This window comes from Manis pentadactyla, chromosome 14 (assembly GCF_030020395.1).
Source record: "Manis pentadactyla isolate mManPen7 chromosome 14, mManPen7.hap1, whole genome shotgun sequence".
NCBI classification, from domain to species: domain Eukaryota; kingdom Metazoa; phylum Chordata; class Mammalia; order Pholidota; family Manidae; genus Manis; species Manis pentadactyla.
In genome coordinates this window covers 88,456,487-88,483,477 of record NC_080032.1, presented here as the reverse complement: position 1 = coordinate 88,483,477, position 26,991 = coordinate 88,456,487, and the positions used below count along the sequence as shown (strand labels likewise).

General features: G+C 39.2%; 1 protein-coding gene across 19 annotated transcripts in view; it reads right to left on the bottom strand.

Moving 5' to 3' along the window:
* PPHLN1 (periphilin 1) overlaps nucleotides 1–26,991 on the bottom strand; it is a 100,436-nt gene that overhangs the window by 62,446 nt on the left and 10,999 nt on the right. For 11 of the 19 annotated variants that reach the window (XM_036889292.2, XM_036889294.2, XM_036889293.2 and 8 more), the window contains exons 2-4: nucleotides 20,634–20,725; nucleotides 12,059–12,220; nucleotides 9,759–9,820 (exon numbers count right to left, since the gene is read on the bottom strand). In XM_036889292.2, the coding sequence (XP_036745187.1) occupies nucleotides 9,759–9,820; nucleotides 12,059–12,220; nucleotides 20,634–20,705 (296 nt within the window). In that variant the 5' untranslated portion in view covers nucleotides 20,706–20,725. The remainder of the gene's footprint in view (nucleotides 1–9,758; nucleotides 9,821–12,058; nucleotides 12,221–20,633; nucleotides 20,726–26,991) is intronic. The other 8 variants (XM_036889303.2, XM_036889305.2, XM_036889304.2 and 5 more) reach the window with 1 other exon arrangement.

The window sequence follows — 26,991 nt, the reverse complement described above, 5'->3', positions numbered from 1 at the left end:
TGTTTACTGTGGGAGCAGTCTGAAGTTACCTGACCTCTCTGGGTCCACTTCCTCATCTGTAAGGCGGGAATGATGGACTAGGAGGGATAATGCCTACTGACACACATAATGATGACTTTACACGTTAACTCATTGACTCAAATTTAGAAAAAAAAGAAAAAAAGCACTGACAATACCAAGTGTTACCAAGGATGTGAAACTGGCATCCATGTGCCTTGCTGATGGGCTCTGAATGGGTACACAGCTGCTAGCTCTCAGTCCACACGTCACTCCCTGAGTAACAGATACACATCACCTTGGGTGGCCAATCACATCACATGATTCACAGCCCTGGGGCTGGTCATGTGCATGTCGGGCAGGCCAAACACAGACAGCAAAACGTGGTTCTGCTGCCTTCTGTCTCCCGGGGACAAACCCACGGGATATTTTACAGAAGTGGGTAATTGAAAGACAGTGGTTCAAAGACAAAAATGCAGCCAAGCAACAAAAAGTGATAATGGTACAAGTTTAATTCACACTGAATGTAAATAGTTACAGAAGAACGGCTGACCGAGGAAAAGCTGACGGTGCTGCCTTTCCAGAGACACCAGATGGGCAGCCAGAGAGCTTTGTGTAGGCAAGCTCACCGCCGTGAGCAAGGGAGTGACTGTCTTAGGGGCGGCGGCAGCGCAGAGGGAGGGGCCAGCAGGAACTTCACCCTGCAGAGGCTCTCAGAAATGTCACCATGAAAAGGCAAAGGGTAAAATGTTGGAAACTGACCCAGACTTAGAACGGAGTACAATTCACCAAGGCATCAAGAAGACGCTTGCTCCATTTCTTAAGTTAGGGAACGAAAGGGGAGCAGGCACTGTTCAAACTATCATTTCTTACCAAGAAATAAGACTCTAACTCTCAACGTTTCTAATGTTTTAAATCATAGTGTACTAAATATTAGTCTTACCATTTTTTCATTTTCTTAAGACACTTATAACAAGAGAAGTTAATTTAACATTTTCACAATAAATTTTAACTCACAACAATTATGATTAACTATGTTAATTCCCATTAACTATGCAGACTGCTTTAAGTCTAAGTGATGATGACCCTTGGAGGGGATGAACAATCTGACTGACCAGGGGCATGAGAAAGCTTCTGATGCAAGAATCACTCTACTTGTTAGCTTGGACTACGGTTATCTTACAGTAATTCACTGGGCTGTACAGCTTGATTTGCATACTTAATGTATGCTATATGTTTTAAGTGTTTATTTTTTTAAAGTGCCCATTTTTCTCTAAAAATGTGATATTTAAAAATATAGCTCCTTATCATTTAACATGATCTGAAAGGTATTTTAAGAAAGTAAATAGAACTTTGATCTCTGATTTTTTTCTTTTTAATACTTATTTTAAGGAAAAACAAATTGTAAGACCAACTGTTGTCTGAAAATCATCAACACATTTTAATGATTTCTTTCAAACACCCAAATAGTCTAGCATTACTTGCCAGACCCAAGAGAAGTCAGCCCTTATCGACCAGCTGCCAACACGTCAGGCCGTCTCCCCAGACGAGCGCCAAGCCACGCGGTGGGCCTGGGCTGCTCCAGCTCGGGACATTCTGGCTACAGAGGCAGACCTTCCCAGACGCCTTGACCATGAGATCAGATCATCCAACCTTTCTTTTGCTGTTATTTTTTCTTTATTCAGAAAAATCCTATACCTTAACACAGCAATTCTTAAACATCAACATCATTTCCAAATACTGTGATTCTCTGCACCCAATCTGCAGGTAATGTCCGTAAAGAGATTCAGGGACAATCTTACAAATAAAACACTTTTTTAAACAATCTTTTATAATAAGAGATTAAGTTTAAAGATTTTTCCCCCCATAGTTTTTTCTTAAATCTTTGAGGCCTGCTAGTATATCTTATGCAACCAAATGCTATCAAATGACTAATGAACAAATAAACAGAAAATAATCACTCACTGAAAATTTCAAAGTCTTCCATTGTTCTTGGTTTAACAGCTTGTATTTCTGTGCATTCATTTACAGTTTTAAATCTATACTATATATTTAATAGACATTTTCTACTCATAAAATTTGACATATTACTTAAAAAATATTTGTATTTCATAGAGTTCAAGCCAAAGATACAATTATTTAAGGATTTACTCCAATTTTTGCAACTTGAACAAAACACCACTACTACATTCAAATACTTCTTCATCCAAAAGTGAAGAATTAAATAACTCCAACTTGATTGAAGAAAATCTAGAAAAACTGGACAGTGTTTTTGTTTCAGCACACTGCCAGAGTCATGAGTGAGCTGAGAATGCAGCTTGTAAGGACAGAACCAATATGCGCGAGAAGTCAGAAGCCCAGTGAGCTGGGCCTTGTCTTTCTGAGCTGCTTCTCCCTTTGTATGCCCATTACAGATGCAGCAGCTCAGAGGATGAAATGCTGAGAAATAACTGACAGCTTCATAGGATTAGGACATAAAACCGAATCCAGATCTTACCATGGAAGGAGAGCTGAAACCCCAAAGGGCGACACAGTACAGCAGGGTAAACCAGAAACGGACGAGCCTGGCCTCATCGGGCCTAAGTTCCTTAGGGTGGCCCTAGACTGCTAATGACTCTGACATTCTGTTTGCACACAGTACTGTCGCCTGAAGGACAGCACTGTTACTGAAATACAGTCCTGTTGTACAAATTAAAACAAAGCCACATATGCAACTGTCATTCAGTACTCAAAATGTAAAATATGAAATCTCTAGATTGTTATTAGCTTTCTAAAAAAGATTAAAAAGGAAAAAATCTGATTGACAGTAATATCACAGCTTTATTCATACTATTTTTATTTTAAAATGTATTAGTCCCAACACTCATGAGTAGCTATTAAATTTAATCAGTATCAACTACCACAGTTTTCTCAGTGCAACTATCACCTGGTTGTAAGAAAGAAGTTTGGTTTTTGTTTGTTTTAACTATGACCCTAAAGCATGCTGAATAGCACAATAGGATAGGGGAAACTTAGGCACATTTTAAATGTCATTCCATGAACCACAGGGTAAAACTCTGCATTGCATGAGACAAAGTTCCATTCGCCATGCAAAGAAAACTTTACATTAAAAGCCTTCAAACTACAGGGCTTCTATCTATGTAGAAAATGAGGATATCAACATACATGATATGATGGATTCAAAAATGAATTATAGATCAAATCAAAAGAGGCTTTGAAAAAATCTAAATAACAGTACGACAGTCTCAAAGAACAAAACAACAGCAAATACATATTTACCTGAACTGATGCTTTTTATTATGACAAAAGCATTTTACTTGAGAGGTAGGACAGTGTCCTTGCTATACCACCACCAACTCAGCCCTAACGCTGGGCATGCACAGAGGCAGCTGCCTGGAGGATGGGAGGAACTACACCCTGTAAGGCCTTGTTTTTCAAAATGGGGTCCTGGGACTGTCTGCACTACAGTTACTTTGGATGCTGGTTTAAAATCTGATTTATGGAGCTCAGGATTCTCCCCAAATATGCTCCCACCTGACCCCAAGCACTCACTTACACTCCAAGGTGACCCGCAGCCTCCACACCAGTCACGCCAGACAAGTCATGCCAGACCCTCAGTTTCAGCAGAGGTATGTCTACCTGCTACATGCAAACATCTCTGAAGCAAGAGATAAGGGTACGAGGGGGAGTCAGAAGGAGAGAGAAAGCATTTTACTTCTTATTCAGGACCTCATTTTTCTTTTCTTCCCACAACCAACACACAATATTGGCTACTTAATTTCTAGTCAACAGGAACTTTAAAAAAAGAATTAAGATTTCTGGAATCATTTTGAAAAAGCCGTTTGGTAACTAGCAGGGCAAACCTAAAAGAATTCCAGGCACGAGATACAGACTGAGAGATGTCCCAAACAGAACTGCAGATCTTATCTATGTTAGCCACCATTTGATCTCTAACACCTGAAATAGTACCTGTTCTCAACAGAGGTAAAATATGCCTAAATTGCTGTAACAAAAATACCAAAAAATGTAATGTTGAGTTATTACAAAAGAATTTACTCTAACTACCACAGAGAGTCTAGGGGAGGCCTTCCAGGGTGAGAGAGACTGCTCCGGGCAATCATCCAAGAACCCAGGCTGACCACAGCTCTGTTCCAACATGCGCTTCCAAGCTCACATGTCCACTGTCACTCCACTCCAGGACCCACCCTGCAACTTGGGATCTTGGGAGAAGATGAACATGTGTGGAAGAGCACACAGACACAGAACTCCTAGTCACGTTACATAAGGGACAGTCACATGACCATACCTAGCTGGAAAATGTGGCCCACCTTCATGCCGAAGATGTGTAGAGAAGAGGTACAAGTGTTTTCAAGGATATATTTCATTTCAATGAAAAGTCTGGGATTCCCAAGTGAAAATGTGCCTAACAGGCAGCTGGATATAGAACGTACAGCTCAGAAAAGAAGCCAAGGCTACACACAGAGCCTGTCCATTATTAAGACCTGGCAAGTCAGGGTTTTGAACTTCGGTCTCTAGATCCTCTGAGTCATGATCATCAGGATGCTTGTGAAAAACACCAATTTAAGTTCCACTTACTGACCTCCTCTAGAGGCTCTCGTTTTCATTCCCACAACACCGTGTAGTTTAAAAAATACACCATGAATTAATGAATGAATCATTACATAGATATTGCCCATGAACAAGTTAGATCTTACCTTGCTATAGCTACATCACATTTACAAAATAACTAGAACCACAAATAATTGAAATCTAGGTTTTAATTAAAAAAACAACTAACGAATATAACAGCATAAGCACACACACACACAATAAAATAGTAAAAAGTGTTGGTGAAGATGTGGAAAACTGGTACCCTCCTACATCAGTGGGAATGTAAAATGGTGCAGTTTGTACATCGGTGGGTGCAGCCACTATGGAAAACAGTGTGTGATTCCTCAAAAAGCTAAACATGGAATGACTCTATGACCCCGCACTTCTACTGCCAGGTGTGCACCCAAAAGGAAAACAGGGACTCAAAACAGACGTTTACACAGCTATGTTCACTTACTCACAATGGCCAAAGGTGGAAACAACCCAAATGACCACTAGAGGATGCATAAACAGAATATGGTCTAAACATACAACGGAACGTTATTCACCAATAACAGGGAACAGAACCCTGACGGGCTGTAACATGGATGAACCTTGAAGACACTAAGCTAAGTGAAAGCCGGACACGAGAGGACAAACACTGTGCGATTCCACTTACAGGAAATGCCCACAAGAAGCAAATCCATAAAGACAGGAAGTAGAAGGGTGGCTGCCAGGGGCTGGGGGTAAGGGATGGGCAGTTACTGCTTACCAGGTACATAGCTTCTATTTGGAATGGTGAAAAAATTAGAAAGTAGCGCTGGTGATTGCCCAACATTATGAATATAATTAGTGCCAGTGAATTGGGCACTTAAAAATAGTAAGAATGGTATACCTTATGTTACGATATATTCCATCACAACAAAGTACTTGTTAAAAAACACAGAAGCTGACTTGCAGGGAGTCTCACTGGCCAAAACCAGGCATCAAAAGAATGATGGCAACAGTTCAGAACACGCTGAATAAAATAAGAGTCCACACTGATATAAAAAAGTTTTGTTGTTTCTTAAAAGGAGTGCAAAGAAGAGAGAGCTCTCCTTACAACAAAATGCTTGCATAATACAGACACAACAGTAATCACAAAATCACCTATTAGAAACCAATGTAATAATTCAAGCAAGAAACATTAATGAATGCTCAAACTAGTGGGTAAAGGTGGGATGAAGAATGGCATCACTACATAGTTTCAAAGTAGTTCCCCATAAAACACATGAATGGGGGGAAAGGAGGCTCACTTCCCAGTGAAGGAATTTTGCAGCCCCACCTCAACCAAGTGATGAAAGTCCACAATGCCACGAGGGGACAAATTAACGCACGTGACCTAACAGGGTGCTGTAAGAAGAAGCCAGCTTCACTTCAAGGACTGTCCTGGCAAAAAGGCAGAGTGTGGATCTTATCAGGAAGAAACATCAAACAAACCTAACTTGAGAAACGTTCTACAGAACGTCTGCCCTGTATTCACCGTGCCAGAAACAGTGAGCAGTGGAAGTCAGGGAAAGACTGAATGACAGTTCCAGATCAAAGAAGTTCACAAAAATATAACCTATGCACTCCAACTCGATCTTTTCACTATAAACCACATTTTAGGGGTGCTGCTGGTGATAGTGATGGGGTCTCAGGTCAAAGTTACAAGTTCTTGAATTATTCTTGCAACTTTCCTATGAAATTTAAAAACTGTTTCAAATAAAATGTTTTAAATGTTCTAATGCTTTCTTTCACGACAAAGATTGTGTATACCGCACTGACCAAAAACAGGAACACTGACTGTCACGGTTTTCCTAATTACTCAGAACCTTTTTCTCTTAGCAATATACACAACTACTCTCTGCCTGTTAACAATGTAGTGATATCCCCCCTCCCAACAACAGCTATGTTCTATTCTCACGTCTTTTAGGCATAAACTCTTCAGTGACAGCCCGTGATAGGGGACTTAAACACAGTAAGATGACAGCCAGTAAAGGCTGTGGCTTTTGTGATGGCCTGAAACCTGAGATATTCCTGAGACCCAGACAGCAAGTCAAGGTGCAGGAAGATGTGAAGAAGAAGCCCTTTCTACTGTACTCCCCTGCTTTACTTTCTTCTTAAAAATTACTGGCCTTGTTTTTTTATCTGTTTACCATCTATGATTCATACTAAAATGTAGGTTTCCTAAGAATAGAAGCTGTTTATCCTCAGAGGCTAGAAGAGAAGCTGACATTTAACAGTCACACAGTAAGGATTTATCAAATGATAGTAGAATGAAAGCTATACCCCTGAAAACAGACTACACCTTGTTTTAATGCCCTCAGTAAAGAAAGCTGGTCATCTAATGAACCATTAATGACCAATGAGTTTCAAACAGTACAATAAGAGTACAGGCAACATCCTCCAATTACAGAGTAACTAAGATGTATTATGTCAGAATCAGCATAAAATTGCTATATATCAGAATCTTTGGGATACAGCTATATAGCAATGCTTAAAGGAAATTTCAAAACTCATATTAATAAGAAGGAAAGAAAACTAAATATCCAAATTAAAATATTAAATTTTTTTCAAAATGGTATGTTAAAGCCTTCTAGAAGACAAACTGAAAACATCTATTACCATGTGAAATACATATGCCCTTTGACCCAGAAATTCCACTTTTGGCAATCTACCCATAGAAATTAAAGACAACTACGTACTTGGATTTATTACAACACTGCTTTGTGCTGGAAACAGAGTGAATATTCCTCAACAGGTAAACAACTCAATTATTTGGTATATTTGTCCATTTAAAAGATTCAAATTAAAGTTAAACCAAATAACTTGGAGAGATTTCCACAAACCACCAAGTGCAAAAAGCAACTTAGAGGAAAAAGTATGTATAACACAATCTCAATAAATGCCTAAAATTTTTATGAATATAGAAAAAATATATAGGAAAACATATACCAAGCTATTAACATGGCTGTAGGGTCTGGAGAGTCACACATATTATTTCATTTATGTAAAATTATACACAAAGAGGAAACTATAAAATGATAAAGACAGGAAGAGAAATTAAAGATAAAAACAGAAACTGTTATTTAAAAACTGAAAAACAATAGAACTAAAATAAACTTAAGAACTGTTTCCTTGAGGGAAATACAAGCCGTTAGCTAATCTAGTCAAAAAGATTTTTTACACTTTTGCTTTCAGTTGGTCTCAACACCATTTATTGAAAAGTTCATTCTTTCCCCATTTGATTTGTAATGACACCACTGCTATAACCTAGACTCCTGGATGGATCTAGGCTTTTTCTAGACTCCCTGGTTCTGTTTCACTGTTTCCATTTTCACAGCTTTATAAGTTTTGGTAAAACAGTATATTGAGTCTTTACATCTTTTTCAAGACTATTTTGCCATCTGGCCCTTTACTCCTCACGTTACTTTTAGAATCAGCTTGCAAACTTCCATGCAAAAAAATAATCCTGGAATTCAGACTGGATGCAGACTGGATTCACACGTGAATTTGAGGAGAACTGAATCCTTATGAAACTGTCTCTTTCCAGTCAGGATCACCTATGTGCACTGTTCCTTTTAATCAGGTCTTTTAGAAATGACTTACAATTTCACCTATGTAGGTCTCACACATTTTTGTTAAGATTTATTCCTATTACTCCTTATAGTTTTTATGCTATAGTGAATATTTTTAAGTTCATGCTGAAAATAGTTGATTTTGTTTATACTGAACTTTGCTAATTTCATAATAGTCCTAACAGTCTATAAAACTCTCCTAAATTCTCTGCATAGATAACTGTATCAGCTATGAGCAGTTCTGCTCCTTTCACTCTAGCCCTTAAGCCTCTTTTTCTTCCCCTGCCATGGGGGCTGACACCTGCACTGACATGATAAACACAACAAGCAGGGGTGGCAGGTGCCACTGCTTTGTTCTGATTTCAGAGCACATGTCTGAGTTCACCACTCAGCACAGCAAACGCTTGTGTATTAAAGGAAATTCTCTTCCATTACTGGCTTGCTAGAAGTTTTATGTAACTACTACTTCTATCAAAGTATTTTTCAGCATCTATTCCCTTTTCCGCTTCTTCAGGGAGAGGCAGTCTGCCGTGAGTTCAGAACATCCCTGCACATCTCTGCCACATACACCACACTGAACACTTAACCGTTCACTGACCCCAGGTCAAGGTGGCTGCGGCTTAACTGTGATATGACTGCTCACTCCCAGCCACGAAGGACTGGCCTGCTTCCTGCTTGCTGTGAAAGGTAGGAAGCCCCCGGACCTGGGTGCCCCAGCAGCAGTGCACCGCACGGTGGGCATGGCCACCATCCCTGCCCATCCCATCCCATCACTCTGGAGGCCTTGGGGGCTGGAAAGCGGCACTATCATGCGACGCCCCTGGTGACCCCTGTGCTGTGACTGATCAACCACATTGCTCTGGCCACTCACTCTTGTCTACCCGTGGCACCTAGGACCCTGCAGTCAACTCCTTGCATTCTCCATGGGTCATCTTCCGACTGTTCAAATGACATCTTTAAAGGTTCCTTTCATAACTTCTGATACTATCATTGTAAAGTCATTAAAAAAAAAATCTATCTGGTTAAATCTGTCCATCTTATTTTTTTCCTAACTATTCTATCAGATGCCTCTGTAAGTAACCAAAGCTAACAATGATTGAGGTCCTTCCAAAATGTGTTTTCCCAACAAAACTTTATTGATCAAAATAAAGCAACTGAGAGGATACTGTATTATATATATGTATGGCAACATATATGTATTTTGCAATAAGAGACCCTTTGTAATGACTCAAATATTGTGAAAAAATGCCTTAACCTTCTAATTAAGCAAGCATATGCTTTTTAATTCATACCACACATTAATAATTTGATTAATTGATAAGACTGTATCACTAGTTCAAATACTTTCCAATATATATTTTATTACCACTTACAAAATGCTGATACAGAATACTAGCTATTAGCATTGTTCTATCACATAGCCATAAAAAGAATATAAAGCTTGTTGCTTTCAAAATTTTAAATCCTAATAAAAAATATTTCATCTACGTGCCTACCTTGAGGTTACATTTCAACAACAGACAACTCAGTGAGTCAAGTATCTATAGTTATGCTATGACTTCCACTTCTTACCTGTATTCAGGCTGTCGGCTTACAGAATGATCATCTCTTGTCCACCTGTAGCCAGACTCATCCTGTAAAATAAAAAAAAAACTACTTAGATACTTGTTTACATTATTTGGTCAAGCAGGATATATCTAACAGTACTACTGGAAACTAGTTTGTAAGACGAAAATAATACTAGGGCAAAAACGCCTTTCTAAATTTCTGTGCTTCAAAGGCATAAAAAAGAAAAACCAGAAAGTCATCTTTTCAACAACTAATTCAGTAGACTGAGAACTTACATGGCTTACTAGACCTGAGAACAAACTCTCGGCACTCCCTGACAGGCCCTGACAGCCTTATAGCCAAAGACACACACCAGCGTCACCACAGCAAAGGGCTGGGCAAGAGCAAAGGCCCGATTCAAACCTGAGTCAATCATACATTTCTAGCCCTTTCATTTTGCTTTCCTTCTGTCATGTTCTCTTCCAATTTTCAGATTCAAGGCTAATGGAGAATTTGCTACTTTCCCACTTTTTCTGTTAAAGTCTTCTTTTCTCATCTTAGCTCCCACTAGAAACCAGAATTGAAACAATCTAATAAGAAACCATCACTTACTGAAAAGCTCCATTAGAGCAAGATGTGGTACTAAGTTTACAATTAATCAAAGAAAGTACATTTTGTCCTCTAAAACACATTTCAAAAGGTGCTTAAGAACAAATACATAGCAATCCATACCCAATTACTTAAAAATTATACACAGAATAAAACACGTAAATTACTTAGGAGAAATAGTAATTTAGCTAAAATAAATACTATCTCCATCTTCATACCTGACTCTTCCATAAGTAAAACATATTCAGCATTTTCCTTCTCAACATTAATCAAACAAAATTCAACAGCTGTAATAAAATACTGGACCAAGAGGTTTGCTTTATGCAACTGAACTCTAGATTAAGTGTCCTGAGAGTCCTATGACCTCAAGTTGGCTTGTTTGTTTGAAGAGAATTTAAAAAGAAAATGTTGTATAAAGTATGAACAAATACAATTTGTAACAATAATAGAAAAAAACTATGGTTAAGGCACTATGATGTTACAAGGTTTTCCAAAGAAATCATGTTTGGGAGGATTCAAATGTAAACTGGTTCAATGAATCCAAAATTCTGTCTATACTAAATGGTTACAGGGTTTTCATAAGAGGGACAACTTAGTGTAAAAGCCAAATTGTTCCTTCCTAGACTGCCTGGAAGACTGGCTTTGAAGGCAAAATCCAGTATTTTTAGAACAGAGATAATGCATAATGATTACTTTTCAACATCAAATTCCCCTTCCTAAAGGAATGGCATGACACTTTAAAATCGAACAAAATTAGAGTCAAATCTATGAGAAGTAAGCTGTAACACCTCAAACTAAGAAAACATTGAATAGTTTTTCATTACTACTTTATAATTGTCAAGAGTCACTGTGCTGTAGTAAGAGAACTGGAGTCCCACCCATACCCACCCTTGGTCAATCACTACCTCCATTTCTTCAAAGGTCAAGTACAGAAACTAATTCCAATGGCCAATGTGAGGTCAAATTTTATCACCTCAAACAATGCCTGAATATGTAGTGTTAATTACACTATCATGTATTAGGGAAGGGGGAAAAGGAGAAAATGCAGGGAAACGGTCTAGCAGAGGAATTCTGTAAACAGGCAAGTTAGTTCAAAGGAACTGCAGCAAGGAGCAGTTTAGATCAAGTTCAATGACAGATTATATACTGAAATATTAAAAACATCCGCATCATTAAAGATGACCAAGAGAAACAAAATATAACAGCAATAGTAATAATAGCAGCCCACATTAGAAAGTGCTTACTATAGGACAAGCAGTCTTTGAGAGCTCTCTTAGTAGACTTTCATAATGAGTATAACAAAAAAATAAGACTGAGTCTCAACAACCCTAAGCCAACCTCACCCACAGCTCCTCATCATGATGAAAGTAACCAAAATAACCTCAAGTGGGCACACCCTAGAGGTGGTAACCACCTGCCCCTCAGGTGCTGAGTACCAAGGTCATAAATGGATTATTTTTACCTTCTTTTACAAAGACTTGCCAAGGTAGGGAATAAAAAAACAGGCCAGTTGGAATCAGTGTCAGACAGAGCTATCCAGAGCGGCTTGCCCGGTTCGCCCGGCACCTGAGACCCCTGACCCCCCGCCTCCTGGGACAGCTCCGGCAGGAAGTGTGCAGCCAACCGCCCTCATGGCCGGCCACATAGATTTCAAACGTACAAGACTTTTCAAATGTATAAAATACAACAGTGAGTACACGGGGAAATTTACATACTCTGTGAGCTGGACCACTTCTTCGATCATGAGAAAAACCGCGGCCCTCATCATACTCCCGGTAATCAATGTGGCTATAAAACCTGTTCGCGCCTCCCTCGCCAGGCCTGTCCAGCAGTGGTGGTTTCTTTGGTATGATATTAACTACCCTGTGGTAGCCTTCCTAAAACAGACAAAAGGAGGTATGTAAAAATCACTGACTTCACCATTTGGTTTTGGAAAGGTTTTTAAAAGGTACAGGAGTTCTTATTCTTAATCAAATAAACACAGAAACAAACAAAAATGCACTACTGAAGTAACATGAATATAACAGTAAGGTCTTCACATGAATTAAAGGAATTGAAATAACTGTTCAATGAAAAAAGCTAGGTGTTTAAAATAACATGCAACAAGGCAGAAAACCAATTGTAAGTAAAAGAAAAAATACAGTATTATTGTTCTAATAAAAAATAAACTACAGAGAGAATGATACAGCAGCGCTATTGCTAGTTGCTAGGAATTTTAGAAATAAAACCATTATGATAGCACGCATCTCTAGTCCACTGTGTTCAAAGTATATGGTTCAGAAGAAATATGAGATGTTTGCACATAAGCAACAGCAAACGGAGGTGACTCTGAGCTGGAAAGGTGCGGGGAAGCACTTTGCTGTTCTCTGCTGCACCAGGAAGACAGCCTTCACCTTCGCGGACGGGAATCCAAACAAAAAGCAGCATTTGAACTGATCTCCTGAGGAATACACTGTGTTGTTAATGTTCTAAAGTTTTAGCAACTCAATAGTTTTCTTTGCGTGGCTGGGAAACTGACAGTGAGGAAAACATGTGCTTAGGTTAGCAGCTGCGGTGCAATGACTGAACAGAAATGACTGTCAACAGTACAGACTGGACAGGTACAGGACACATACTGGTAAATAATCCGATCTTCTATCAATATCAGGTGAGATATATGTGAAAGAAATTAGAAAGCTATCAAAACATAAGACACGATCAGTGTAAGTTAGTTTAGCTGATTTGACAGAATAAAAGAGCAAAACATAAAGCCCAAAATGCAGGGCATCACGTTACAGCCCTAAGCCTCAGTTTCAGTATCTGTAAACAACAACGATACGAATACCTGCCTCATGGGCCGCTGTGAGGCCTGAAGGAAAAACAGACTGCACAGCACCTAGCACAGGCCTACGACACACGAGTACTCAAAAATGTCTGCTATTTTGATTACTACTGTTGCAAGTCTAAGCGAAACACTAAATTCCTCCAGGTGTCTATTTCCTTAAGTATTTCCTTAAATTACTTCTTCACATTAACAACTACAACTATTCAATTATTAAACTATGTTCTGTTCAAGTTTCTCAATGGGTAAGAAATTTGCCAATGTGCTGCAAAAAAATAATTGATATTTCATGTCTCTTTGAGAGCTAATCTCTTCCCATGGGATTAATAAGGTGGTTTCCTTCTTTAGTATGTTATGTATTAAGTTAAAAAATAATTCAATGTTTACTCAAAGTACAGTAGATGAATGAATTCATTGACTCTTTCTTCAAAAAAAAACCTTTTCACAGAGATTTCAATTAAATCTAGGCAAATATTGAGCTGCTAAAAAAGATTCAGCATTAAGCCAAAATCAGCAATATTACAATTTAATTGCATTTTCTAATTCAAAACTTTTTTTTTATTTGTAAAACAATGATTTCTCCAATTCCCAGAAACCCTGAAATCCCATTCCACAATATCCTTGCTTGCATATATTTGGAGGGGTGGTGGGGTTTGGTATGCATGTCCACACTCCATAGAGAGCTTATTACTTTATAAAGCAGCCTGTTGCTCTGTTCAAATTATTCCAGATTGTAAAATGTATATGGTAAAACATTCAAAGAAATAAAACTCGAAACACATTACATTATATACTTAGCAAACTGTTTTTACCAAATAAATCATGCCAAAGTTATTCAGCAAAAGAAATAACCCTTAATGACACGTCTCATATCCTGCAAAAGATCAAACTGGCATTTCCTTTGTCTTGAGAAAGTGTTCAAATACAAGTACATTACACCATCTCTGCTCTGTAGGCATCTAATCTTAAAAGAAAAGTCCCTAGTTATATGAAAAGATTTAAAAAAATAAAGATGACTGTAGGAAACTATGACAAAGCAATATTGTATTTTCAGAGTTCCTATCTTACCCACACACACCATCAAGAATTTCCTTTTCTTTCCCATAAAATCCCTGATGAGAGGCAGATTTCAGAATTTGTCTTTCAAAACCTTGTATTATTAAGTTCAAACAGTATTTTATATTACCTGCAACATCAGACCTAAGTGAGTGGAAATACCATCACTGTCTGAAATTCTTGTACAAATCTTACACTGAGCTACACACATTTCCCTTTGTAAATGCTAACAGAAGTACACAACACTTCATGTACTAATAATATGGAACCTCCCTTTTAGAAATATCTTGGAAAACAATGGCACCACTACATACAACCAGAAATAAAAATCAAAAATTATAAAGGATATCTTAAAAGGTTTTAAGGATAACAGTAAACTAAAAAATGAACTCAATGGAATTTAAACACTTCTATTATTTAAAATGCAGGTATTTCAAATCTTGACTTTGGACATACAATCTCAATTTATATCAATGAAATCAAATTTCACTACTTCGTTCTGTTCATTATGAAAAATACAGCATCCCTATTAATTACAAAAATCAGAGTATATCAATTCAAATCAATGTTGCACTGCAATTATGCCATGTATCAATTTTACATGGATGTTATTAGAATTCCCGAAAATATGTATAGGATCCTCCTCCAAAGTTAGAATTATGTGTAGAAATATGTATAGATTTCCTCCTCCAAAGTTAGAATTAATGTTATGATCAGTCACACCAAAAATAAAAAATATTATATAGCTCATTAAAAAAAAAAAATTTAAAGGCCTATCCTACTTAATCATTTGTCTATTCTAGCACGGTGTAGAAAGCAACAACTTACATCTCAATTCAAATACTTTGTTGAAAAGTTATACTTCTTTGAAACCTAAACTTTCATATCTGTCACTACCTCAGGCATAAGGCAATTCCTACCACAAGGCCCTGTAAGTGTCTGAAATATTGTTCAGTTTGCTTGTGCTAAAGAAAATCAGATCAGATTAACATACATATCAAATTAGTTTTGCAGTTTTTAAATCTGAAATGGTGACTGTTACAGTCACCTATTTCTGAATTTGTTATAAATTCCAACTTAATACTCCTGTTATGAGAAATGCTTTCATTTCAAGTAAAAGCACCAATTTTGATGGTTTTGTTTGATTCACTATACAAATGTCAAATTTTTCTCACTAGTTACTAACTGGGTACAGACTATGATGATTATCATACATTTCTTTAAAAACCTATCTTTCCTAATGTTACTAAAACATACTTTGCACCCGTTTTAATACAAAAAAACTTTGTTCAAATCAAATTGGTAATATATAAGCTTCTCCCTCTTAAGTACTCTTATCTTTTAGAGATACACACTGAAAATTTGCTTTTTGAAATACGGTATCTTGGATTTACTTCAAAATGATCTGGGAGGGAGGAAAGCAGCAGAGACACGGACAACAGAAGACTGGCCATCCCGCTCTGCAACTAAGCCCGCTGGCCCGTGCGAGCAGCTTCCTAACAGGGCCAACTCGCACGGACATGAATGCCAGCTTCGCAGGCACGGGAACCGGCTCTTGCGGCTCTATCCCCAGCACCAAGGACAGCACCTGCTGCCCTGTGAGCACCATACATGTAACTCACATTCTATTTGGCTATTTCGAATTTATGTTCCTTTTGGCATCACATGCTTCTTACTCGAACGTTCCACACAAACTGCACTAACTGAAAACGCCTGCCACGCGGCTGGCGGACTCAGGCCTTCACCAGCCCGAGGCTTCCTCCTGAGCCCTCCTGCTTTGTGACGTGCATTCTGGTTGCAGCACTTGCTGACTTAGTTCACTCACTGAATTTTCATGAAATATTGGTGTTTCTGGGTCATCTCAGTGGCTTCCAGGAGCAGTGGGTCAAATTTTTTCAAGTTGCATAAAAGAAAGATCTCTGGAGTATGTTTTGGGTCCATTAATATTTGAGAATATATAGAATAGATGTATGTCTGGTATATTCCCTACAAGGCCTCCGAAATTTAAAAAATCATGTTCTGAATTCACAAAAGCATTTATTTTTGATTGGCTAAACTCTTTAGGAAAAATAACAAATGCAAAACCTGTAAAACATTTCACTAACCCAAGGAAATATTGTTATATAACTACTTAATCATAAAACCAAATTATTTAACTAAAAAAAACTCTATGTGATAGAAAAATTAAAAAGAATAAAGTATTGTTGCTCTTGACATCACACTAGCCTCAATCTTTACAATTCTCACTGACACCGAAATTAGAAAATCTTTTACTTAATATGTATTTGTTAAAGGAACAGGTAGACAAGCAGATAGGACTGATTCAGCCTCAGGTGTATTACAGTGCTTAGAATACAAGCTGCTCGTGTTTTGATTTCCAAATTATACAATCTTTAAAAATTCTGAAACTGAAACTTGTCCCCCATTTTAACAGAAGTCAATAGAAAATAAATGTTTTAAATTGTAACTTCATTAAACATGTTCCATATTACCTATCTGTTCCCCAGCAAGCTAACAAGATGGATTTCCATACCTGAAGTTTACAATATCTAATAGCCATTCTGTCACAAAACTTGATTAAGGTTAAGAATTCAGATAACCAAACTCACACAAATTACAGGTTAAACAGCAGGAAATATGCTTCTAAAATAAGGGCCTTACAGACACCCAGAAGGTAACAAAGCAATGTGGACGCCTACACGTGGATTCTCTATTGTGTACTTCTTTGGGCTTCTTTAGTCTTCATCCATCCAAATTCAAGACCATATAAAAATTTATGTGAAAGCACTTTATAAAAGTAACTTACTGTCAATACAGAACTAATTTAAAAATGTTTTCAAGTGCTAAAATAATTGGTCCAATTGGTCCAAGTTGTACATTGAGGATAAGCTTTTCAATAATCAAATTAAGTGTAATTTAATATCAGCACCAAATGTAAGTGTCCAATTGCCTTTCCAGGTTTACCAAAGCTAGAAGCTCACAAAGTAGCTGCTTTAATTAATGAAGTCATAGCAGTGTAGTAGGTACCTTCTAAAATGCCCCCCTTCGTGTCACACTTTGTACCATATCCAACAGTTCCTCAAATACAATCTCTGATGTATCAGAATTAGGAATTACAGGGCAAAGGGAGCAGAAAGAAAAAAAAGAGAAGAGCAATAAAACTGCTTTTCTATTAGAGGCCGGAACCCAAAAATCCAAAATAAAACAGGTACCTTCCTCTATCCCAGGCACTGATGATACTGGATTCTTACTTTAAAGGATTAACTGCAATTTCATATTTAGAAAAAAATAATAATATTCTGCCTTTTTGAAAGCTGAAGTTTTTATTGAGGTATGGAATTCGCAGAATATAGATCATTAAATGTTCTCCTGGTTAAATTTTCAAAAAAAGTGGTCACGCTGTGTGATTCCCACCCGGATTAAGAGACTGACTCTTCCTAGCAGGGCAATTGCATCCTTTGCTCTCTCCATCACTACTTCAGCCTCCAAAAGCTACCAGTGTCCCGGGTAGTTCTGCCTGTTCTGACATGTCACATAAAAGGACACACACGGGACATACTCTGCACCTGGCTTCCTCACGCTGCTGCTTCGGGCAGCGGTCCGTTCATTGCTGCTTGTGAACATTCTCATACATGCATGTCGGTGGATATACCACCACAGTGTAAGTATTTTTAAACTTTAATGTTTTCATTAGGCTCAAAGTAAAAAATTCTAACTTGATCGATTTACACTTATCCAACACCTGTCCCTTTTATCAACTCCCGTCTTCATCAGCGACCTCAGTGTCATGCACCATGTGCAGTTCCCAACTCTGTATATAAGAATCAGCTGAACTTCTAAACAACACTAGCATCCAGATCCTGCCCATAGAGATCATGACTCGGTTATCTGGGACGGGCCCACACATCGGTATTTAAGAGCTCTCTGGGTGATTTTAACATACAGCAAGGATGGAAGGATGGAGACCCTCTAATTTAAAATGATACAAAATCTAGCCTCAAAGTTTTCTTGACCTCAACTCCATAACCTTTACCTCTGTTCCTAGCATCATACACTGAAATTCAATCACCCAGAGTTGTCCCATCTTGGAAACTTTACACTCCAAAATACCAATTACCTATCTTTTTGCCACTCCTTGGTCTTCACCCTCACTAAGCCCTTCCTGCCCCTCAACCCCTCACTACCTTCAGTCCACTGTTGCACTCCCAGCCTCACTGCTTTCTGTGCCAGCCCATACCTCATAATGTATTGCCTCAGTAATTCTATGGTCAGAACCTTTAATAGCCTCATCTCCCTGGGTCCATCCTCACCTTACAATCTCAAATCGATACAACCACCCGCTTTCTACTCCTGCACTGGGCTACTGAGGTGACAGAGCGACAACCCCGCAGACTGGCACCCCTGAAACATTCAGGTGTGCAAGCTCACCAGCCTTCAGCCGCAGCCCGTTTCAACACCTCTGATCAGGAGGGACCTACAATGGCTACTCTTGTCTCCTACCTCTTCGATTTCAGTACATGATTTTATTTCAGAGAAAAACAAAGGCTACTCAATAGGAACTTTCTCAATCCAGTCTCACATAATGACCTAACCAGAGTTGGGAGGGACTGACTTTCTGGTCTTTATGACACTGATAAACTGATTATTCCCATGCTAAAACTCAGTCCTTCTCAGCTTGTTTAAACCAGCTCCCTTGCCTAGCAACAGCCTCCTGGCAGCTCTCTCTGTTTCATCTTGACAGCTCTTTAAGCCAACTTCCTCTGCAGTCTGTTCTGTGATGTGGCATAGCGCGCACATATAATACAAAATAGTGTAATAAAGGTTATATATGACAGCTTTTTCCATGATTTCATCATGAGTATTTCCCATTGTCTGAAATTATGTTTCTGTATATAAATTTGTGCCTACATTTTATAGCTTCTAAAACATTCTACTGGGTTCTCTAAATGCTGAACCATTTAACACTCAGACTTATTTTGAAGATGAGGATGTTTATATATAAAATCTCTCACAGTAAGCAGGCACTAAAGTTATAATTACAATAAATTACCACTTACAGTAAGTCGTTCCTCTCTCTAAACATGATATAATCTGGAGCCATGTAAAAGCACTACATTAAAAAAGAAACTAATCATAATTAGCAAAGGAGAAAAAGGCAATCCCAACATGTGACACTAAACTAAAGCTGACCCAACTATGACCCAGCCGGCGGCAGAACCACACCCGTCACCCTGTAAGCATCCCGGAAGGACAGATGCCTAACGGGACACGTATGTGGAGGGGGCGACTCCTAACATACAGAGCTTTTTCTAAAGTCATCCCTCTTCCCATCCCTGCATTAGTCCTATGACATGTTTAACTAGATCTTTTTTTGTTCTTCTAAACTATAAAATGATTCTATCAAGGTGAAAAATATTTAAAAATTGAGATTTTGATTAGAAACAAAGTCTACAAACTAACTCAGAAAAAAATGACATGTAGTAATAAGTATGCCCATTCTGAAATACGGTAGGCCTCGTCATTTTTTCCAGTATCAATCATTTTAGATCCAGCCTGACCCCAGCTGTAACCTAGGCCAAATGACAGCCATGAAGAGGACATCACCCCTCTAAGATGGTTGCAGGATTTGCTTACAACACTTAAATAAAAAACTAACACATAAACAGGTATTTGTGCCCTTTGATGGCGTGTAACACATCTACAGTATATTCACACACCACCACCCCGACGCCAATCCCCTGGTGCTTAGAACGGGCCTGTCTGAAAGTGTAAGATCTGCAGCTTCTTGACCTTCCCCAAACCCTTTCTCCCTTGCGTCCACATAGAGGACTGTGAGGGGAGAATGCATATATTCATTCAACACTGAGCTCCCACTACGTACCAGGTACTAGACAGAGGGCTAGGAATACAACGATAAGCAAAACACAAGCTCCCTGAGAAGAGGAAAGGCCTGGTTAAAAATTCCCAATTCCCAGAGCAAGAAGCAATAGGGTCACATACACGGCCTGTCCAAGCTGCCCCTACTTTAGAATTTCATGTATCCAATTTCCAAAAAGTTTTTAGGAATATAGAAAAATAGGTGACAGCCAACAGTAGGTAGGAGAACAGTACTTGAATACTTCCTTGTTAACAGATGGTCTGACTTCTATCAAACCTGAAATTTTCTTCAGAGATTAAATTCAATGCAAACCCTCCATTTTAGGAATTTAAACCATGTGCAGATTTTCTACATAAATTAAATGTCACCTTTTATTTGAAAACTCTTAACTTTTAAAGATAAGCTTCGTCTATCTGTATTTCAACCTACACCGGTAACCTTTTGGCCCTTGAAGATTTTTTTAAGAGCCCTGGCTTTGTTGTCATTCCCTTAAGACACCAGGTTCTGAGTTCTTGTACACAGAGGAGCAACTTACACTGGGGTGACTTCGAGGAGGTACTCGGTCTCTTGGAAGCCTTTCATAGTCATATCGTCCCTCAGACCACATTTCATCTCTTCTGTAAGCCACTAAATAATAAAAGAAACCAAAGAATCATGGTGTTTATGTCATTAGGAAGTAACAGAGAAGATAAACGAGTAAATGATTACTTTTCAACACAAATATTTTTCTGAGATACTTAAGGAAAAAAAATGTAAGTGACCAATAGGAAAAAAGAATGATCAAGAAAATTCTATCTGCAAACAATTTTGTAATTTTCTTTTTGAAAAACATTAATAGCAAGTCCCACCTTCCCTCCATTTCCAAGGCCATCTAAAACGTCAAAGAGCTTGTTCCCATCGACTCTCAAACATAAAAAAAATCAGTATTTGTAAGACTGCAATTATTTCTTCATTCTCAGTAAAAATAAGAGAAGAGTCACTTCAATGGCAAGTTTAGAATGCTGATCAGCTCCTCCTGTTTCCCAGTGGATGGTGTGTATAATACTAGTTTTTTGTTTTCCTATGTTTTGAGACTTCCATCTTCTGTCTCTATGTTCAATGAAGTGGTTTTAGCTGATAAAGGCATTAAACAAATAATCCTGTAAAAACCTGTAAAAATCCCGTAAAGAGGGTGCAGGGAGGAGCCCAAGGGCCATTCATGTGAGACACTGCAGTAGAGCGGGGTTTATACAGGACCAGACAAACACTTTCAGCCTCGCAGCTCACAGGTTTCTGTCACAATTACTCATTCCTGTTGCTATAACATGAAAGCAGCCATAGGCAATGAAAACGTACAGGTGTGGCCATGTTCTGATAAAATTCACAGAAACAGGCAGGCGGCCCACTGGCAGTAGCTTGCCAACCCCTAGAGTAGATGACAAATGGTTAACAGGGCAGACCCAGAACAGAGAGAAGCAATCCCGGGGCAGAGTCTGAGCCAAGGACTGTGACCCATCCTTCTCTGCAGAAGAATCGCCTGGAGGGAGACATGGAAATGGGACGGGCATTAAGCGCCTTCCACACACAGCACACAATGAACAAGTCCAGGTGCAGAGTCCGCAAGTTTGTGAAGAAGGAAAACGCTTCGGAGAATATATGTCGAAACACTTGGTGGCTCTTCAGGACACGATGCTAAGGGCGGGAAAGGCATGGACATCCTTTTGTAGCAATATAGACTTCTAATCACTTAGGTTAGTTTGAGGCAAAGGGAAAAATAAAGACTAAAAGATGAGGGCAATATTTTTTACGCTATCATAGTACAAACATTCTTAATTTTCTCTGTAAAAACAAACCTGTAATACTATACAAATAAGCCCAGTAAAATGAACTAACCAAAAATGCCTAGGGAAATCTTAATTTAAGTTACAAATTAGCTTTTAACATTATGTTATAAATCAACCTGAATCCTCAGTCCACAATTAGACATCATTAACAAAGTTATTTCAGACAACCAGTTGTCTAGGTATAACAACTGATGGAAGCTTAAAAGGAAAGGAACTGTCAACATCACTCCTTGTCTCCCACCTTTACTGAACCCACCCAAGGTTTCAGTCAGATGAGTAAGTTAGATTTTAGTCTATGTAAGATGCAGACAGAGACACAGACAGGAGCAACCTGAAATCACAGGAAACACATGGACAACCTAGAAGAAACATGAACATAAAACATAAAGACAATCAAAAAAAAAAAAAAAAAGGAAATACAAAGAATCAGTCTTCTGAAAAGATGCTCAATTTTCTTCAAAGTAAGAGATGAAAACGAAAATTATTATGTAGTAGTAATTTTTACCTGAAGTTCTTCAAGAACGGAACTGCTTTGGCAAGAGTAAGAAAAGCAACAGTCTCATACATTAATGGAGGAAAGACAATTCAGGACAGACTGCAAACAAATTTGCAGTATCTCTTAAAAATACTAGATGCACAGGGGATCATGGGAAGATGGCGGCGTGAGTAGTTCAGAGGAAATCTCCTCCCCAAAACATATATATTTATGAAAATACAATACATACAACTATTTCTAAAAGAGACACCAGTGGATACAGTACAACAGCCAGGACACATCTACATCTGCGAGAACTCAGCATCACACGAAGGGGGTAAGATACAAGCCACGGCCAGGTGGGACCCGAATGCTCCCCCACCCCAAAACCCGGTGGGAAGAAAGGAGTCGGAACGGGGAGGGAGTGAAAGCCCAGGCCTGCTAAACAACCAGCTCTAGAAATCCGCACCCGGAACGCAGACACAAGGTGCACGGGGTGCTGGACATTAGAGAAACGGAAAAGTAAAACCTGTGGGCAGGTCCCCGCAACTGGCGCCCCAGAGACAAAAGAAAAGCGAGTGCTTTCTGCAAGTCTTAATGATGAAGTTGTCCCGGCAGCTGGGAATACCAGGGAAACTTAGATGCCCTAAACAGAGGCAGTGCAGCTCTGAAGTCCCTCACGGCACTAAGCAGCCTGCCAGTCATTCCTCCAACTGGCGTGGACCCCGACACACGGGCCCAGTAGCGGAAGAGGGGCAGGGCGCATCGGGGACGGCAGCGCCGGAAGGGACCAAGAGCAGATCCATGCGCCACAGGAGAGGCTTGTGCTATCCCACAGTGGCACGACCGAACAGCCCAGGTGCGGCTCGAGCGCACCGGTGGCGGTGAAGCCAGAGGAGCCCAGTAGAAGCCTGAGCAGAAGAGCCCCGTGTGCACCTGCAGCGGAGCCAGAGGGAGCAGGCACACTCCCAGCAGCCGACCGGAATCCCAGCCCAATGCACAGCCGCCCGAGCCAGACCCAAAGGCCACTGCTGGTACACAGCTGCCCGGCAGGGTCGCTGCTAGCACAGAGGAGCGCACCTGGCATGCCTGCCACTCCCTGCAGGGCTCCACGCTGCTCTGATGGACACCCCGCCCACAGCAGCTTAGGGGACTAACCCGGTGGCTGCTCCAGGAGTGCAGGTAACCAACACTGGCAGCGGAGAAGGGCAAGACATCCAGCAAGCAGGAAAGGACTTTCTTCTCCAGCTGACACACCCGCAACCTGCCTACAGCCACTGTTATCACCATGAAAAGGCAAAAAAATCTGGTCCAGTCCAAGATAATTACACCTGAGAAAGGATCTGCAGAGGCAGACCTAACCAGTCTCCCTGAAAAAGAATTCAAAATAAAAATCATAAACATGCTGACAGAGCTTCAGGGAAATATTCAAGAGCTAAGGGATGAAGTCCGGAGGGAGATTACAGACGTCTGGAGGAACATTACAGAAGTGAAACAAACTCTGGAAGGATTTATAAGCAGAATGGAAAAGATGCAAGAGGCCATTGATGGAATAGAAACCAGAGAACAGGAACGCATAGAAGCTGATGCAGAGAGAGATAAAAGGATCTCCAGGAATGAAACAATATCAAGAGAACTGTCGGACCAATCCAAAAGGAACAATATCCGCATTATAGGGGTTCCAGAAGAAGAAGACAGAGGAAAAGGGATAGAAAGTGTCTTTGAAGAAATAATTGCTGAGAACTTCCCCAAACTGGGGGAGGAAATAGTTGCTCAGACTACAGAGCCACACAGAACTCCCAAGAGACAGGATCCAAAGAGGACAACACCAAGACACATAATAATTAAAATGGCAAACATCAAGGAAAAGGACAGAGTATTAAAGGCAGCCAGAGAGAGTAAAAAGGTCACCTACAAAGGAAAACCCATCAGGCTATCATCAGACTTCTCAACAGAACATTACAGGCCAGAAGAGAATGACATGATATATTTAATGCAATGAAACAGAAGGGCCTTGAACCAAGGATACTGTATCCAGCACGATTATCATTTAAATATGAAGGAGGGATTAAACAATTCCCAGACAAGCAAAAGTTGAGGGAATTTGCCTCCCACAAATCACCTCTAACAGGGTATCTTAGAGGGACTGCTCTAGATGGGAGCACTCCTAAAAAGAGCACAGCACAAAACACCCAACATATGAAGAATCGAGGAGGAGGAAAATAGAAGGGAAAGAAATAATCATCAGACTGTGTTTATAACAGCTCAATAAGCGAGTGAGGTCAGACAGTAAGGTAGTAAACAAGCTAACCTTGAACCTTTGGTAACCACAAATCTAAAGCCTGCAATGGCAATAAGTACATATCATTCAATAATCACCCTAAATGTAAATGGACTAAATGCACCAGTCAAAAGACACAGAGTAATAGAATGGATAAAAAAGCAAGACCCATCTATATGCTGCTTACAAGAGACTCACCTCAAACCCAAAGACATGCACAGATTCAAAGTCAAGGGATGGAGAAAGATATTTCATGCAAACAACAGAGAGAAAAAAGCAGGTGTTGCAATACTAGTATCAGAAAAAATAGACTTCAAAATAAAGAAAGTAATAAGACATAAAGAAGGACATTACATAATGATAAAGGGCTCAGTCCAACAAGAGGATATAACCATTATAAACATATATGCACCCAATACAGGAGCACCAATATATGTGAAACAAATACTAACAGAATTAAAGGAGGAAATAGAATGCAATGCATTCACTTTGGGAGACTTTAACACACCACTCACTCCAAAGGACAGATCCACCAGACAGAAAATAAGTAAGGACACAGAGGCACTGAACAACATGCTAGAACAGATGGACCTAATAGACATCTATAGAACTCTACATCCAAAAGCAACAGGATACACATTCTTCTCAAGTGCACATGGAACATTCTCCAGAATAGACCACATACTAGGCCACAAAAACAACCTCAGTAAATTCCAAAAGATTGAAATCCTACCAGCCAACTTTTCAGACCACAAAGGTATAAAACTAGAAATAAATTGTACAAAGAAAGCAAAATGCTCACGAACACATGGAGGCTTAACAACATGCTCCTAAATAATCAATGGATCAATGACCAAATTAAAATGGAGATCCAGCAATATATGGAAACAAATGACAGCAACAACACAAAGCCCCAACTTCTGTGGGACGCAGCAAAAGCAGTCTTAAGAGGAAAGTATATAGCAATCCAGGCATATTTAAAGAAGGAAGAACAATCCCAAATGAATCGTCTAATGTCACAGTTATCGAAATTGGAAAAAGAAGAACAAATGAGGCCTAAGGTTAGCAGAAGGAGGGACATAATAAAGGTCAGAGAAGAAATAAATAAAATTGAGAAGAATAAAACAATAGCAAAAATCAATGAAACCAAGAGCTGGTTCTTTGAGAAAATAAACAAAACAGATAAGCCTCTAGCCAGACTTATTAAGAGGAAAAGAGAGTAACACACATCAAGAGAATTAGAAACGAGAAAGGAAAAAGCACGACGGACCCCACAGAACTACAAAGAATTATTAGAGAGTACTATGAAAACCTATATGCTAACAAGCTGGGAAACCTAGGAGAAATGGACAACTTCCTAGAAAAATACAACCTTCCAAGACTGACCCAGAAAGAAACAGAAAATCTAAACAGACCAATTACCAGCAACGAAATTGAAGCAGTAATCAAAAAACTACCAAAGAACAAAACTCCAGGGCCAGATGGATTTACCTCAGAATTTTATCAGACATACAGAGAAGACATAACACCCATTCTCCTTAAAGTTTTCCAAAAAATAGAAGAGGAGGGAATACTCCCAAACTCATTCTATGAAGCCAACATCACCCTAATACCAAAACCAGGCAAAGACCCCACCAAAAAAGAAAACTACAGACCAATATCCCTAATGAACATAGATGCAAAAATACTCAACAAAATATTAGCAAACCAAATTCAAAAATACATCAAGAGGATCATACACCATGACCAAGTGGGATTCATCCCAGGGATGCAAGGATGGTACTACATTTGAAAATCCATCAACATCATCCACCACATCAACAAAAAGAAGGACAAAAACCACATGATCATCTCCATAGATGCTGAAAATTCAACATCCATTCATGATAAAAACTCTCAACAAAATGGGCATAGAGGGCAAGTACCTCAACATAATAAAGGCCATATGATCAACCCACAGCTAACATCATACTGAACAGCGAGAGGCTGAAACCTTTTCCTCTGAGATCAGGAACAAGACAGGGATGCCCACTCTCCCCACTGTTATTCAACGTGGTACTGGAGGTCCTAGCCACGGGAATCAGACAAAACAAAGAAATACAAGGAATCCAGATTGGTAAAAAAGAAGTCAAACTGTCACTATTTGCAGATGACATGATATTGTACAAAAAAAACCTAAAGACTCCACTGCAAAACTACTAGAACTAATATCGGAATTCAGCAAAGTTGCAGGATACAAAATTAACATACAGAAATCTGTGGCTTTCCTATACACTAACAATGAACTAATAGAAAGAGAAATCAGGAAAACAAT